The sequence below is a fragment of the Muntiacus reevesi genome, chromosome 18 (genome assembly GCF_963930625.1).
Source record: "Muntiacus reevesi chromosome 18, mMunRee1.1, whole genome shotgun sequence".
Taxonomy (NCBI): Eukaryota; Metazoa; Chordata; class Mammalia; order Artiodactyla; family Cervidae; genus Muntiacus; species Muntiacus reevesi.
The window spans coordinates 51,425,786-51,439,734 of NC_089266.1; the positions used below are offsets into that span (position 1 = coordinate 51,425,786).

Here is a 13,949-nt window from a genome sequence, read left to right on the forward strand (position 1 = left end):
AAATTTAAAAAATGTAACAGAACAGTTTGAAGATTAAAGTGTTAGATGAGAACAGAAAAAAATGGAGACGATCTTATCCAATAAACAATACAAAAATATTCCCCAGAACTGAAGGACTTGAATTTCCAGATTGAAATTATACTGAAATTATTCAGCATAATTTGAATAAAGATCCACATTGAGGTATGCCATCATTTAGAACACCAAAAGTAAAGAGGATATTCTAAAAGCTTCTAGAGAAAACACAGCCTGGATACAGAGGACTGAGAATAGAATGACACCAGAGTTGAACAGCCATCCTCCAATTCTGATGGAGAATGTTTACAATCCCATACCTGGCCAAAATTTCAGTCAAGTGTGAGAACAGAAGTGAGATAATAATGGGAATTTCCAGGATAATGGTGACCATAAGTGCTTGGAAGACAGTTTTGCAGTGGGCCCAGGACAGGGGTCAGCGAACCTTTCCTGTGAAGGGCTAGATAATAAACGTTTTAGGCTTTACAAGCCATCTGGTCTCTGCTACAACCACTCAACTCTGCATCAAAACAGCCATAGACAATGACTGCGGTTTTAATCCAATAAATGTTATTTATGACTATTGAAATTTGAACTTCATAGAGTTTTCATAAGTCACAAAGTATTATTCTTCTTTTGATTTTTTCCCCCTACTACAAATTGCAAAAACCATTCTTAGCTCATGAAACCTATAAGAATAGTAGTTGACTGACCCTTTACTTAGCCAGTGAAATAAGCAAGTGTAACAGAGGGCTTCAGCAGGAAAAAAAAAAGGAAATAGATAAATTACCTAGTGCAAATTTGAATATTCCGAGTGGAGTTTATTATTTTTCTGTAAAGTTCGGTCCAGGTTACTGAGAAGTGCTTAAAAAAATAAACATATAAACAATGTCTAGGAAAAAATTGTATAAGAAATTAAATGAAATCATAGTTAACATGTAATGATCAGCTGTTACACAATATTTTATAGTATCAACATTGAGTATTTATTTAATTAAAAAGTATGACACAGGACACCATAAAACTCTTAGAGGAACACATAGGCAGAACACTTTTGACACAAATGACAGCCAAAAATTATGACACAGGTGTATTGTGAAGACAGAAGAAAGTAGAAATTAGTAGTTCTCTAAATTTATACAGAGTTTAACCTTGGGAGAAAAAAAGAAATAGTAGAATATTATAAATATATTACTTAGAAACATGGAGGGTAAACACCAGAAAACAATCAGAAAAGTGGATAATGTTGCCTTTGGGCAAATGGGAACCAAAATTATAGACAGAGGACTCAGAGGACTACCATTTCTTGTTTGTGTGTTTTTCTAATAAGCCTTGAAGTTGTATTGAAGGCCAGTTCACCTTTGGCATATACTATTAGCTGGAAAAATACCACCTTTCTGAAAGTGGGTCATCTCTTTCTAGCCATTTTCTGGTGGTTGTTCCAGTGCCTATGCATTCAGATTTCTAAAGAATTCTACATATTCCAATGTATATCATTTGGGTAATTATTTTTTAATGAAAAAAATCTAGGAATGAAACAATATTTTCTCTTATCTCTTCTGTATGTGTGTGTCCTGGGCCCTGGGTCATTATTACTATCTAACAGCCTTCTAATTAAATATAGTAACTGACACAGGTAGAGAATTAAAAGAATATGTCTTATCTGTCAGGATAGAAAGATGCAGTCTGAGATATTTTCTAGATTAACATTATATTAAAAAATAATCATAGCTCTTCCAAAATTTTTAAAAGATAATGAATTCTCACCTCAAATAGGACAGAGGATTCAGCAAGCTAAGGATAAAGCAACCTTAGCTTTATTAAAAGCTTTAGATACTCTGTAGTGTGATAACTGTTCAATTAATAGAGTATATAGCAATCTTTATCTAGATGAAACATGTACTGTCCCCTTTCCAAAAGAGTAATGAGACTTACAAATTCTTTTCGATAGACTAGGTGGGATTCCAACTGTTAACACTAGATAGAAACTCATTCTTTCATGATGACTCAAAGCATTTTTATTTTTTTAAATTGAAAAATACACTTCCATTTTACTTACTTTGCTTTGAAAAGAATTTAAGGCCAATTAAAAAGGAAAAAACCTGTACCACAACATGATTAAAAAAAAGGTAAGGAAATAAGAATATTGCCTTACAGAATAGACTATATTAAAAAAGTATTCATATACACGAATCAGAAATATTTCTCTAAGTCATCCTGTCCCTTCTCCTTACCATCACTCCCCTTTCTGTCTTTCGGCTTCAGTTGACATCACTATTTTTCCCTGGGCTCTTCCTTGCTTTTGTCTTTTGATATAGTCTATTTTCCCCTACTCTTTTTTTCTTGCCTGTCCTGGGTCTTTGCTGCTGCATAGGCTTTTCTCTAGTTAGAGAGAGCGGGGGCTACTCCTGAGTTGAGCTGAGGGCTGCTCACTGCGGTGGCTTCCCTTGCTGCAAAGCACAGGTTCTAGGCACACGGGCTTCAGTGGTTGCAGCGCGCGCGCTCAGTAGCTGCCGCTCCTGGGCTAGAGAGCAGAGGCTCAATAGTTGCGGCGCACGGACTCAGTTGCTTCTTGGCATGTGGGTTCTTCCCAATTAGAGACTGAACCCGTGTCTCCTGCATTGGCAGCTGGATTCTTTACCACTGAGCCATCTGCGAAGCCCTCCTCTACTCTTAACTTTGAAAAATTTCAAACCTTGAGAAAATTTATAAGAATTGCATAATTAACATTCGTATCACTCACAGAGATTCACCAATTGCTATTGGTGAAAAATTTCAAACCTTGAGAAAATTTATAAGAATTGCATAATTAACATTCGTATCACTCACAGAGATTCACCAACTGCTATTGGTTAGCTATTTCTCTTTAGAGGGGTATATGTGTAATGCATAATGTATACTATGCAATATATATATAACCACGTGCATGTGTGTTAAGCCGCTTCAGTTGCATCCAACTCTTTTCAACCCTATGAACTGTAGCCTGCCAGGCTCCTCTGTCCATGGGATTCTGCAGGCAAGAATACTGGAGTGGGTTGCCATGCCCTCCTCCAGGGGATCTTCCTGACCCAGGGATCAAACTTGCTTCTCTTATGTCTCCTGCATTGGCAGGCAGGTTCTTTACCATTAGTGCCACCTGGGAAGCCCCATCTAACCATGTATTTATATATAATTTATGTAATTTTTCTATATTACACACACACCCCTATACAGAAAAATAACAGTTGGTGTATCTAGGTGCATGATATATGACTGTTCATGATCCACTAGGTACTGTGGTAGGTAGGGGATACAATTGTGAGGAAGACCAACATAGCCTGTCCTTATGGAATGTTTACTGGATGTTTACATCATCTCTTTTGTGCCTCCATAGCATTCCTTTTTGCACACCCTTATTGTGACATTTATTACACAGCATTGTAGTTTTTGCTTACACATTTATCACCCTACTGGATTGTGAGATATTTCAAGGGTAGGATAAATTTTATTCATCTCTTTCCTCAGGATTTAAAGTATAGCAGGCATTAAGTAATGTTTCATTCAATAAATTAATGGAAGAAATCATTCCTGCTAAGTGCTATCTAGCAAGTGTTCTCTATTTTGATTAGAATATACTTAATACAATTCTGAAAAATCTCTTGGTGAAGGAGTTTTTTAGTTCTTCAAATCATACCACCCCTTCATATGGTTAAAGGATGGGTCCAAAAGTATTTCCAGTACAAAGATGGAATCAGTAGTAGAGACAGAATTACACTCTTCCACAAGAGCGGCTGCTGCTGCTTCTAAGTCTCAGTCAGGTTCGACTCTGTGCGACCCCATAGATGGCAGTCCTCCAGGCTCCGATGTCTCTGGTATTTTCCAGGCAAGAGTACTGGAGTGCCATTGCCTTCTCTGCCACAAGAGCAGGCACTGCTACTAAAACTCCACCCTGTGATACCAAAAAATGCTTTTGGTCTAGGGGTACTTCTAAAGCACGGCAGCAACAGAAATAGAAATCAAGTCCTATGTATAATTTATAATGAAAATGAATGCCCGTTTTTTCGTTCTTTTTCTTGTTTCTCTTTTGGTCTAGCCCAACAATAAGTAATGAAAGCCAGGTTCCTTGAGGCACAACTTTTAGATAAACACCCCTGTTCATCTGCAGTTCTGAATTATCTTTCAGGGTAAAATGACTTTTACAGATTGTATTGATACAGACCCCAGGGCCCACAGACCACTGGATTAAAGACCCCTAGACTGCAGACAATTAAGATGATTAATCTCAGCTCCTTTGTTCTTCCCCTTTAAAAACCCAGAACTCAGAGACCAAGTTGGAGTGAATCTGAGACTTATCTCCCACTTCCATGCTTGGCTCCTTACAATAAAACCCTTACTTTGCGGCAAACTCCCCCAGTCAGAGTTTGGCTTTCTGTGCTGCAGACACAGGAGCCCTTTGGCTTTCTGCGCTGCAGACACCGAAGCCCTTCGTTCGGTTTAAAAATGACAATTGCGTTTCTTTAACATCTTCCTAAAACACATTTTAAAGGAAAAATGTGTTTACACTCCCACGAACAACTTTTAGTCAATCACTTTCCATTATCAGTCCAATTGATTGCTCTTGAGAATCCACAGGGCTCTTTTTGGTACTTGCTTATATTTAAATTTACATTTTATGTTGTGCAGCATTGCTATTTGTTATCTAAAGAGGATGTGGCTCCCTAAAGCTTAGCCCAGCATAGTACTAGGCACATAGAAAACAGCCGATACTCTCACAGAACATAGGGCGATATTAAGACTATATCGAGGAACACCGTATTACTCCCTGTCAAAAAATGTACTTTCTCAAAGTGCATAGGAATCGGGGGTCTTGTTAAAATGTATATTCTGATTCAGTAGGTATGGGTGGAGCCAGATAATCTGCATTTTAAGTAAGAACCCAAGGGATGCATGTGCAGTTGGTCCACGAACCACATTCTGAGCAGCAAATACAAGCACAGGAATGTGCAAAAGGAACGCGGATACTTTGCTCCAAAACATATTTTTGCAGAGCGTTAATTAAATACAACTATGATTAGAGCCGAGCCAGGTGGAGCACTTCTTACCCAGCCTTAACCCTCTTTTCCGATTCATCTCCTCTCCGAGTCCAGCCAAAGTTCTCACCTTTGCAAACCGTTACGAACGCCAGCCGCAACAGACTATAGCTGCAGGAGAAGCGAGCCCAGGTAACGTAGGAAGATAACACTGCACTTACTAGTCTTAAGAGTCCGGGGATACGATGGAGTCACGTCAGAGGCCTCTCCCTTGCCATAAAGGAAAATTCAAAATTAAAACCTTATCGCGAAGGGGCCAATCGTAGCCTTGGTCTTTCCACAATTCGCTCTCTGTGTAGTGCCGGGAGCACAGTTTGGCTTGTGATTGGCTGAAGCAGCACGAAGCTCGGACCAATCAGGAATGAGGCGCTTCTTGTATGAATAAGGGGAAGGCGGGAGCGAAGTGGAGGGGAAGTCAGAGAGGAAAGGCGTGTCACGTCCCCTTTGCTGCTTGTGGAAGCTTTTGCGTAATTGGTTGGCTCTTCTTCCGACTGCACCAATCGCAAGCGCCCCTCTGCAGAACCCTCGCTGTGAAATTAAACCTCGAGATACGGCCGCAGCCAATGGGAAAGAAAAAGGTGCAGGAGCCAATCCTCCTGCGGCGTTTTGTGTCCTTGCCCAACAGGAAAAGGTGTTTCATGAGGAGGGGCGTTTCCCAGCCTCCAATGGGCGGGCGCCGGTGAAGCGGCGGGACCAATGAGAACGAGACGTTGAATGACAGCTGCCCAATAGGGACCCTCAGTGCTGGTACGGTTTGCGGCTTAAGCGCCGCCGCGGTCTGAGGAATGTCAACTATTCAACATGGAGGCGGAGGTCGATAAGCTGGAACTGATGGTGAGTGTGAAGTGAAGGAGATCTACTGGGTCGTTTATTTTTTCCCCGATGGCCTCCAAGTTGGAACGCGATTTGTAGTCGCCGGAAACCCTGGGCGGAGGAGGCTGGACTAAGGCTCGAGCTCCCTCCTCCTGCACCAAAGGGAGTCGCCGCCGCCTGGTCTCTTTTCAACCGCCGCGAGGGAAAGGGTTACATCCGGGAAACTCGTGAGGGAAATGGCGGGAGATGCTGAGGGTGCGGGGCCTTCGGAATTCCTTGTTCCTTGCCCTCAGCTTTGCGCCCCTCAAGGAGCTGTGGTTGATGCAGACAGCGTTCTGTGTATTTCCACCGAAAAGACCTGACAGAAATGGTCTCTAAACGCCCCTAGAAGGGGAGAGGTCGTTCACCCTCCGAGAAAGCGGGGATAGAGGGTGGGGTGGGAAATACACCGAGAGGGGCGGAGAAAAATCCCTTTAGGGCTGAAGCGTCCACGTTCAGCCCGGAGCAGGCTGAACAAGTCTGAGAAAGGATGCTCTAGTCGCGTGCACAACTTCTTGGCGGCTGAAGAAGCTCCTAGACCAGTTTGGCTCTTCGGTGGGGGAGAAGTGTGAGCCTTGGGAATCTGAACCACGAGCTCCTTTGCAGGAACGCGGGCGGGATTGGGATGTGGATTACACCGGTGCTCTGGAGTTGCCTAGCTTCATTCATTGAACGTAGGGGGCGGGGGCGAATAATTGGAAAGGACTCCCGCTGCTGCTAGGCTTGTTCGAGGGCGCCAAACTGGAGGGCTTGTCCTAGTTTTTTCTTTTGGATCCTTCCCTCACTTGTCCTCTTTATTCTCTCCCTCCCATTCGTTGACTAGTGGCTTGATCGCCCGCGCTTTTTCCTTAGTTCCCTTGTTCTGTCTACCCCCCACCCCCCACTGCATTACGAGTGTTCGGATTGGGCTGGTTTCCTTTAAAATGTGGAATTTGGAGGACGCACCCATCATTGATTGATCTCCTGTTCGGTTTTTTTTTTTTGTTGTTGTTGTTAAAAATAACAAGGTTAAGTATAAAAGCCAAAATCTCCTTCACAGTCCGCTCCTCGTCTCCCTGCCATTCCCCGGCGTTACTCCTAAAGTATCGTTTGTACCTGTGCTACCCTCCCCGAGCTCAACCTTGGGTCTCCTTAATAGCCTCAACGTGTAGTGGTCTTTGAAGAAAAACTGTACTATCCTCACCCCCATTCCCACCTCCAGAAAATGCGAGACCTCGATAGATCTTATTATCGTTTTCTTCTTATGTATTAATGAATTGAAGTGCCTCTAATTAATATATTATACAAAACCGACTTTCATTTGCTTCTAACGTTTTCAATTTTGATTTTCTTTGTGGGGTGTGTGTGGAAATTGGGAAGGCGAGAACTGGCAGCAAAGAAGGTAGAATTTAATACAGCTTTCCAAATCTGTAATAAATGAACTTTGAGTTAAAAGTTTGTTATTCTTATTGTTAACGGTCTTTTTAAAAAATCCTAGTTTTTCCCTCCATTATGAATTCCTACCTCCAGATGAATATTTCTGCCTAATTGTAAGGTGCTAAGTGATACTAATTGTACTTTTAACAGTTTTCTTCCCCTTCAAGTTGGCTTTTAATTTTGAGGTACCAATGGAGTCTTTTCTGACTTTGCATTAGAGTCAGTAGTCTCACAGGACATGGTTTAGATTGAACACATTTTATATTAAGGGGAAAACAATGACGTGTACATCTTGGAAAAAAAATAGGTTTTAGAAAACTGAGGTAACCAGTCTCTTAATTTAAACTTTTAGGTGATTGAGTGATGAGGTAGTTTTTAAAAGTTCTTTTTCTGAGAGAGAGAGAAGAAAGCAAGTCTTCTTGAATTCCTTTTAACTGAGTCATAACTTTTTTGCTGTTCAAATTCTTTGTTTCCATAATCACAGAAACAAAGTTATTTAAAAATTGTATTTGAACTATTACAGTTGTATTATTATTGCTTTGTATTGATTGGGTAGTATAAAATAGGATAGCTCATCTTTAGATTTGCCATGTGCTTTTAGAAAAAAATGTTTTATCTGTGAATGGTTTATTTTCTAAGATTCCAAAGGTAAATGATTTCCTGTGCAATCCTCTGATTTTTGGTTTTATAATAGATTTGTTGAAGAATCAATGTTGACTATTTAATAAATGAAATAGAATACATATTATCTAACTTTGAAAAAAAGTACTTAATTTTTTAGACAAATATCTTCATCTTTTTTTTTTCCCAGGAGTTTTAACTCCTGATTCAGAAAATTAAACATTTGTTTTTAAATATCTGTTTTAAAAGTCTGACTCTTGGCTAGCAGAGTTGAAATACTCTAATATCTGAGATATGTGACCTAGGATTTGAGGTCAAGACACTCATGTTCCAGCTGTCCTGAATTTATGTTCATTTCTTAGGCTCAATCCAACCAAGTAGCTGACCTGGATCACTTAAGGGAATGTTGGTAAAAATAATGGAAAGTGTTTTTGCATCAATCCTCATTATTAATGGAGGAATAAGCTCATTGTAGGGTAATCTTTGTTCTCTAACTTTCTTCTCTTCACTTCACTTTTTGCTTTAGTGTTATTTGTCTAGTGTCCTTTTGTGATAAGGTAGTGATTATGCACAAAAGGTAGTATAATACGATGATATTATCCTATTTCTGGGTGGACATCTGACTTCAGAATGGTTTCTTACCATTTAAAAGGTTAGGATGTTAATTGGCTTGAATCCAAGGAAATTTGATTCTTAAATCTCAAGAGTCTTCTCCTCCCATTATTATTTTCTCTTTGAATTTTCTCAGCTTGAAGGAAATCTTATATTTAAGATGTTTTAGGGGTTAACTGAAATTTTAAAATCCCCTTTCATAGCATTCAGTTAAGTAGTGCTAATAATATCCTGTTTATGACATATTGATTTCCTGAAAGTCTGTAAACTCTTGAGATGGGTAAATGCTTTTTGTATTGTAGTTTAGATTCCAGAGAGATAGTTTGGGTTTATGGAAATTGGGAAACTTATTTTACTTTTCATTTGATTTCTTTGATAATCTTATTGTTTTGTGTGGCAGTTCATCAGTCAATTGCTATGGGGGCACTAACCAACACCTCTCAGCAGAGCAGAAATATTTTCACAACTTTGCCTTAGTGGTAATTATAAGCTGTTCTGTTAATACCGGTTCTAAGGTATTAACAACACCCATGTTAATAACTTATACAGCTTATGACTTATTTACAAAATCCCTTTCAATATCTGTGCATCTTTCAGTTTGAGTATTAATCATAGGTTAGTAGTAAAAATATACCACTTTGATATTTAAATCTTAGTCTTTTTTTTTTTTTTTTTAACATTGATATAAATGTTCTTAGGTTTTGGATGTCTTCTGTCCAAAGTGGCAACCCTCTTTGTATTCTTCTCACACTGAAGCTTCAACTGATGCAAGATGATTTTATGTCCTTCCTACCTATTACTGCTAACGAATGCTCTGACTTTATTGCACTACTGTACTTTACAGCTAGCAGTGCAATAGTATTGTCAAAGCATCTGAAAGCAGAACATACACCAGAATTTTGATTCTTGCCTTACATCTTTCTTCAGTGTCTGTGAGTAATTTACCGCAACCTGTGTTGCTGAAAACTGTATAACTTTATTACCAAGAGTATATGTTTTAGAAAGTAATAATTTGAAAAAATAAGTTTTCAAATAATTAAAAATTCAATGTAATGCATTATGAACCACATCGAGAGAATACATTTTATAGCTAACATCATAATGACTTGTCTAAACATGCAGTACTTTGTTATTTGATTCTTTCTGTTATAGATTTGGATAGGTTCTGCCTAGTCTCAGGTTTTATTGAGTTTGAAGATGAATTAGTAAGTGATGAAAACAATCCCCATTGTATATTTCCTCCAGTAACCTGCCTCAAATCTTAATTGGTGTTAATTTTGTGTATTGTTTAGTAAATGCTTGAGTTTAAAACTTTAGAATGCATGTTTTAAGGTTCTTTTTGTAATTGTGAGATACAATAAAATGTGAATCCATCACTTCTTGTTTTGTAATCAGTTTGAGATATAATTTACATAGAGTAAAACTCAACAGCTCTAGTTGTACAGTTTGATGAGTTTTGACACGTTTATAGTCATGTAACCACCACCACAGTTATGATATGCCATAAAAGTTACTCTTATAAGCGTTTGCAGTAAACCTCCTCCCAAACTCTCTGGCAACCACCAATCTCCAGTTTTGCCTTTCTTTACCATCTGAGCCATCAGGGAAGCCCCTTAGTTTTACCTTTCTTAGAAGTTCATAAAAATGAAATTATATACACAAAGCTTCAAGTCTTCTGTGTCTGGCTTTTTGCACTTAGCATAATGCTTTTAAGATTCACCCATATTGTATGTATGTATTAGTAGTTGCATCATTTTTATTGATGAGTAGCATTCTGTTGTTTAGAATATCAGAAATTATCTGTTCACCAGATTATGCCCGTGATGTTATTTCCAGATTTTGCCTATTATGAATAAAGTTGTTCTAAACTTATAATACAAGTCTTTTATGGACATAATGTTTTTATTTCTGTTGAACAGCATCATAAAAGTATGATCTCATAAGAAACTGCTAAAATCTTTTTCAAAGCTCTGTCTTAGGGTTCTAGTTTCTCCGAATACTCACCAACATTTAGTAATATTGTCAGCCTTCATTTTAGCCATTCTAGTAAGTGTGTAGTGGTATCTCGTTATAGTCCTAATTTACATTTCCTTAATGGCTAATGATGTTGAACATCTTTTCATGTGCTTCTTCGAAGTTGGTATATCTTTAGTGAATATATGTTAAAATCTTTTGCCTATTTTTAAATTAAGTTTTATCTTTGTATTAATACAAAAGTCCTTTAATTTTATTTGCTTTTTCTCTGTCTTAACAATATTGAATCTTCTGATACATGAACATTCTTCTGATACCCTTCTGATATAGGTCTTACTTAATTTCTTTTATAACCTAGTATGATTTCTATTGGTGTTCTGTATCTTAAAAGTAGAACAAGAACAGTAATTATACAATGTGTGTTGTAAATACATTGAATTTCAGAAAAAAATTAAGCTGTTAAGCAAATATCCTTAAAAGATGGCTAGGAGAATAGATAACAGAGGAAAGAAAGATACCTGAGATGTTAGGAATGAATGCAAGGACATTATTTGTAGGGAATGAAGAACACGATTGCTCACATAAAACCACTTTATTCTAAATTTTATTTATAAAATCTCTTTCTGAATTACCTTACCTGGCTTCAAGTGTAGCTGTTTTCCTCTTCTTTGGTTTTAATTTCCTGCTATTCACTAGTGGGCCCTTAGAGCAGTGGGTAGAACTCTGTTTTGTTTGTTTGTCTTGGCCATGCTGCACGGCATGTGGGACTGAACCTGTGCCCCCTGCCGTGGATGTGCAGTCTTAACCACTGAACCTCCAGGGAAGTCCCAGAATTTTGTATATTTTAATAATGAAAGATATTACATGGGGAGGGACTAAAAGACAAAACTGCTAATTTGAAGACTTTTTCCTTGGAGCAAAGTAAAAGTTTTAAAACAAACAAAAAACTTTGTTAGTCAAACATAAACAAAGAGTCATCAATTAAGAATATCCCAGATATGGACTTCCCTGGTGGTCCAGAGGCAACGATTCTGCACTCTCAATGCAGGGGGCCTGAGTTTGATCCCTGGTCAGGGAAGTATATCCCACATGCTGAAATTAAATATCCTGTATACCGCAACAAAGATTGACGAATCTATGCCTTGCGACTAAGACCTGGTGCAGCCAAATGAATAAAGAAATATTTTTTAAAAAGAATATCCTAAAAAAAAAAAAGAATATCCTAGATAAAATTTGTTCTTAATTATATTTCAGAAGGTTATACTTCTAATTTATCTTAATGTATAGCATTTTAAAAGTTTAAATAAGTCCTTGGTTCACTGTTTTGTTCATATTTTTCCAAATTTTTATTTGTCTATTTATTTATTATTGACTGTACTGGTCTTCATTGCTTTGCATGAGCTTTCTCTCTAGTTGCCGCATGTGGTGGCTTCTCGCGGTTGTGGAGCCTAGAGGGGTAGGCTACAGTAGTTGCCGCACATGGGCTCAGTTCAGTAGTTCCAGTTCTGGGAGGTACATTGGAAAGAGGTACCTAACCTGGGGAAGGTTTCTTGTTAGAGGTGAGATATAATATGAGACTGGAAGGATGAGTAGGGAGGGATTAGCCAGTGAAGGAAACAGGAAATGTTCCAGGCAAAGGAAACAGTGCATGTTCAAGTCCAGAGGTGCTACACATTTGAGGGGAACTGCAAGTGGTTCAGAACAGTGTTGAGATGGTTGAAATGGGGAGGAAGAGGCTTGAGATGAAGAACCAGTGAACTAAATTCTAGCCAAGTTGAAAACCTTTACCGCACTCTATAACATTCCTAAACATCTAAAATTATTATAAATATTCATGTTCTTGGAGAAGGAAATGGCAACCCACTCCAGTATTCTTGCCTGGAAAAGTCCATGGACAGAGGAGCCTGGTGGGCTGTAGTCCATGGGGTTACATGACTGAGCATGTGTGCACGAGGGTGGAGGGAGATGGGTTAGTAGCAATAAACTGGTAGAACTAAAAAATAAACAAATAAATATTCATGTTCTGTAGTAATCATGAACCTGTGTTCCTTAATTTAAAAAAAAATTTCCATATAAACATCTCTGGTTTTGGGTAAATTATAGGGAAATTTAGTGACTTCTGACCAAATCATTATATATTAATTTTTATGTTCTATAGTCTTTATTGCCCTATTTATTTATAAGGCTTGTTCAAGGAGGATGTGTGACCTGGAGTGAAATCTTACCAGGCAACTCACAGAACTACAGTCAGGAAGAGAGTCATCAACTCAGCCCAGCCTAGAGCACTTGAACCCAGTCAAGCTGCAGATTCATGAGAATATATTTTTTGTTTTTAAGCCACTGAGTTTCAGGTTCCACAGTTTTGAAGTGTGTTGTTTTAATCTAGGCTGCCATTTGAATTTTAAAACTTATTATATTCTTTTGCTAGCATGTTGTCTCATCCATTTTTAGCAGTGTAGTCTAGTTATGTGTTAATATTCTCTCACGAGTAAAAGAAACATTGTGTTTGACCTTAATGAGCAACCAAGGATAAAGCATGTAAAGAGATGGTGCTGTGTAAGTTTCTCTTTCTGGTCCTGAGCTTGATGACACTTAGGGATACCTCAATTTAGGGTTATCAGACTTAGTAAATGAAAATATAATTTGTCTGGGAATTCCTTGGTGGGCCAGTGGTTAAGATTCCGTGCTCTCCAAATGAAACAACTGACAGAGGATTAATTTCCAAAATACATAAGCAGTTCATACAACTCAATACCAGAAAAACAAACAACCCAATCAAAAACTGGGAAAAAGACCTAAACAGACATTTCTCCAAAGAAGACATACAGATGACAAACACATGAAAAGATGCTCAACATCGCTCATTATTAGAGAAATGCAAATCAAAACTACAATGAGGTATCACCTTACACAGGTCAGAATGGCCATCATCCAAAAGTCTACAAACAATAAATGCTGGAGAGGGCTGGAGAAAAGGGAACACACTTACACTGTTGGTGAGAATGTAAATTGATACAGCCACTATGGAAGACGGTATAGAGATTCCTTAAAAAACTAGAAATAAAACCACCATATGACCCAGCAATCCCACTCCTAGGCATATACCCTGAGGAAACCAAAATTAAGAGACACATGTATCCCATTGTTCATTGCAGCACTGTTTACAATAGCTAGAACATGGAAGCAACCTAGATGTCCATTGACAGATGAATGGATAAAGAAGTTGTGGTACATATTCACAATGGAATATTACTCAGCCATAAAAAGAAATGCATTTGAGTCAGTTCTGATGAGGTGGATGAACCTAGAGCCTATTATACAGAGTGACAGAAGTCAGAAAGAGATAAATATTATATTCTAACCCATATATACGGAATCTAGAAAAATGAT

The 13,949-nt window shown here is 38.2% G+C and overlaps 2 protein-coding genes across 7 annotated transcripts in view; one reads left to right on the top strand and one right to left on the bottom strand.

Annotated features, from left to right (window-relative positions):
• PRR11 (proline rich 11) overlaps positions 1 to 5,353 on the bottom strand; it is a 32,043-nt gene extending 26,690 nt beyond the window's left edge. The window contains exons 1-2 of one of the 6 annotated variants that reach the window (XM_065910383.1): positions 5,155 to 5,278; positions 806 to 879 (exon numbers count right to left, since the gene is read on the bottom strand). The gene's annotated coding sequence lies outside the window, so the exon portion shown is untranslated. Of the gene's footprint in view, positions 1 to 805; positions 880 to 5,154 lie in introns of all 6 variants that reach the window. The other 5 variants (XM_065910384.1, XM_065910382.1, XM_065910386.1 and 2 more) reach the window with 5 other exon arrangements.
• Positions 5,354 to 5,804: 451 nt separating this feature from the next.
• Positions 5,805 to 13,949, top strand: part of SKA2 (spindle and kinetochore associated complex subunit 2) — a 31,054-nt gene continuing 22,909 nt past the window's right edge. The window contains exon 1 of the mRNA XM_065909755.1: positions 5,805 to 5,918. Coding sequence (XP_065765827.1) covers positions 5,886 to 5,918 — 33 coding nt within the window. The 5' untranslated portion in view covers positions 5,805 to 5,885. The remainder of the gene's footprint in view (positions 5,919 to 13,949) is intronic.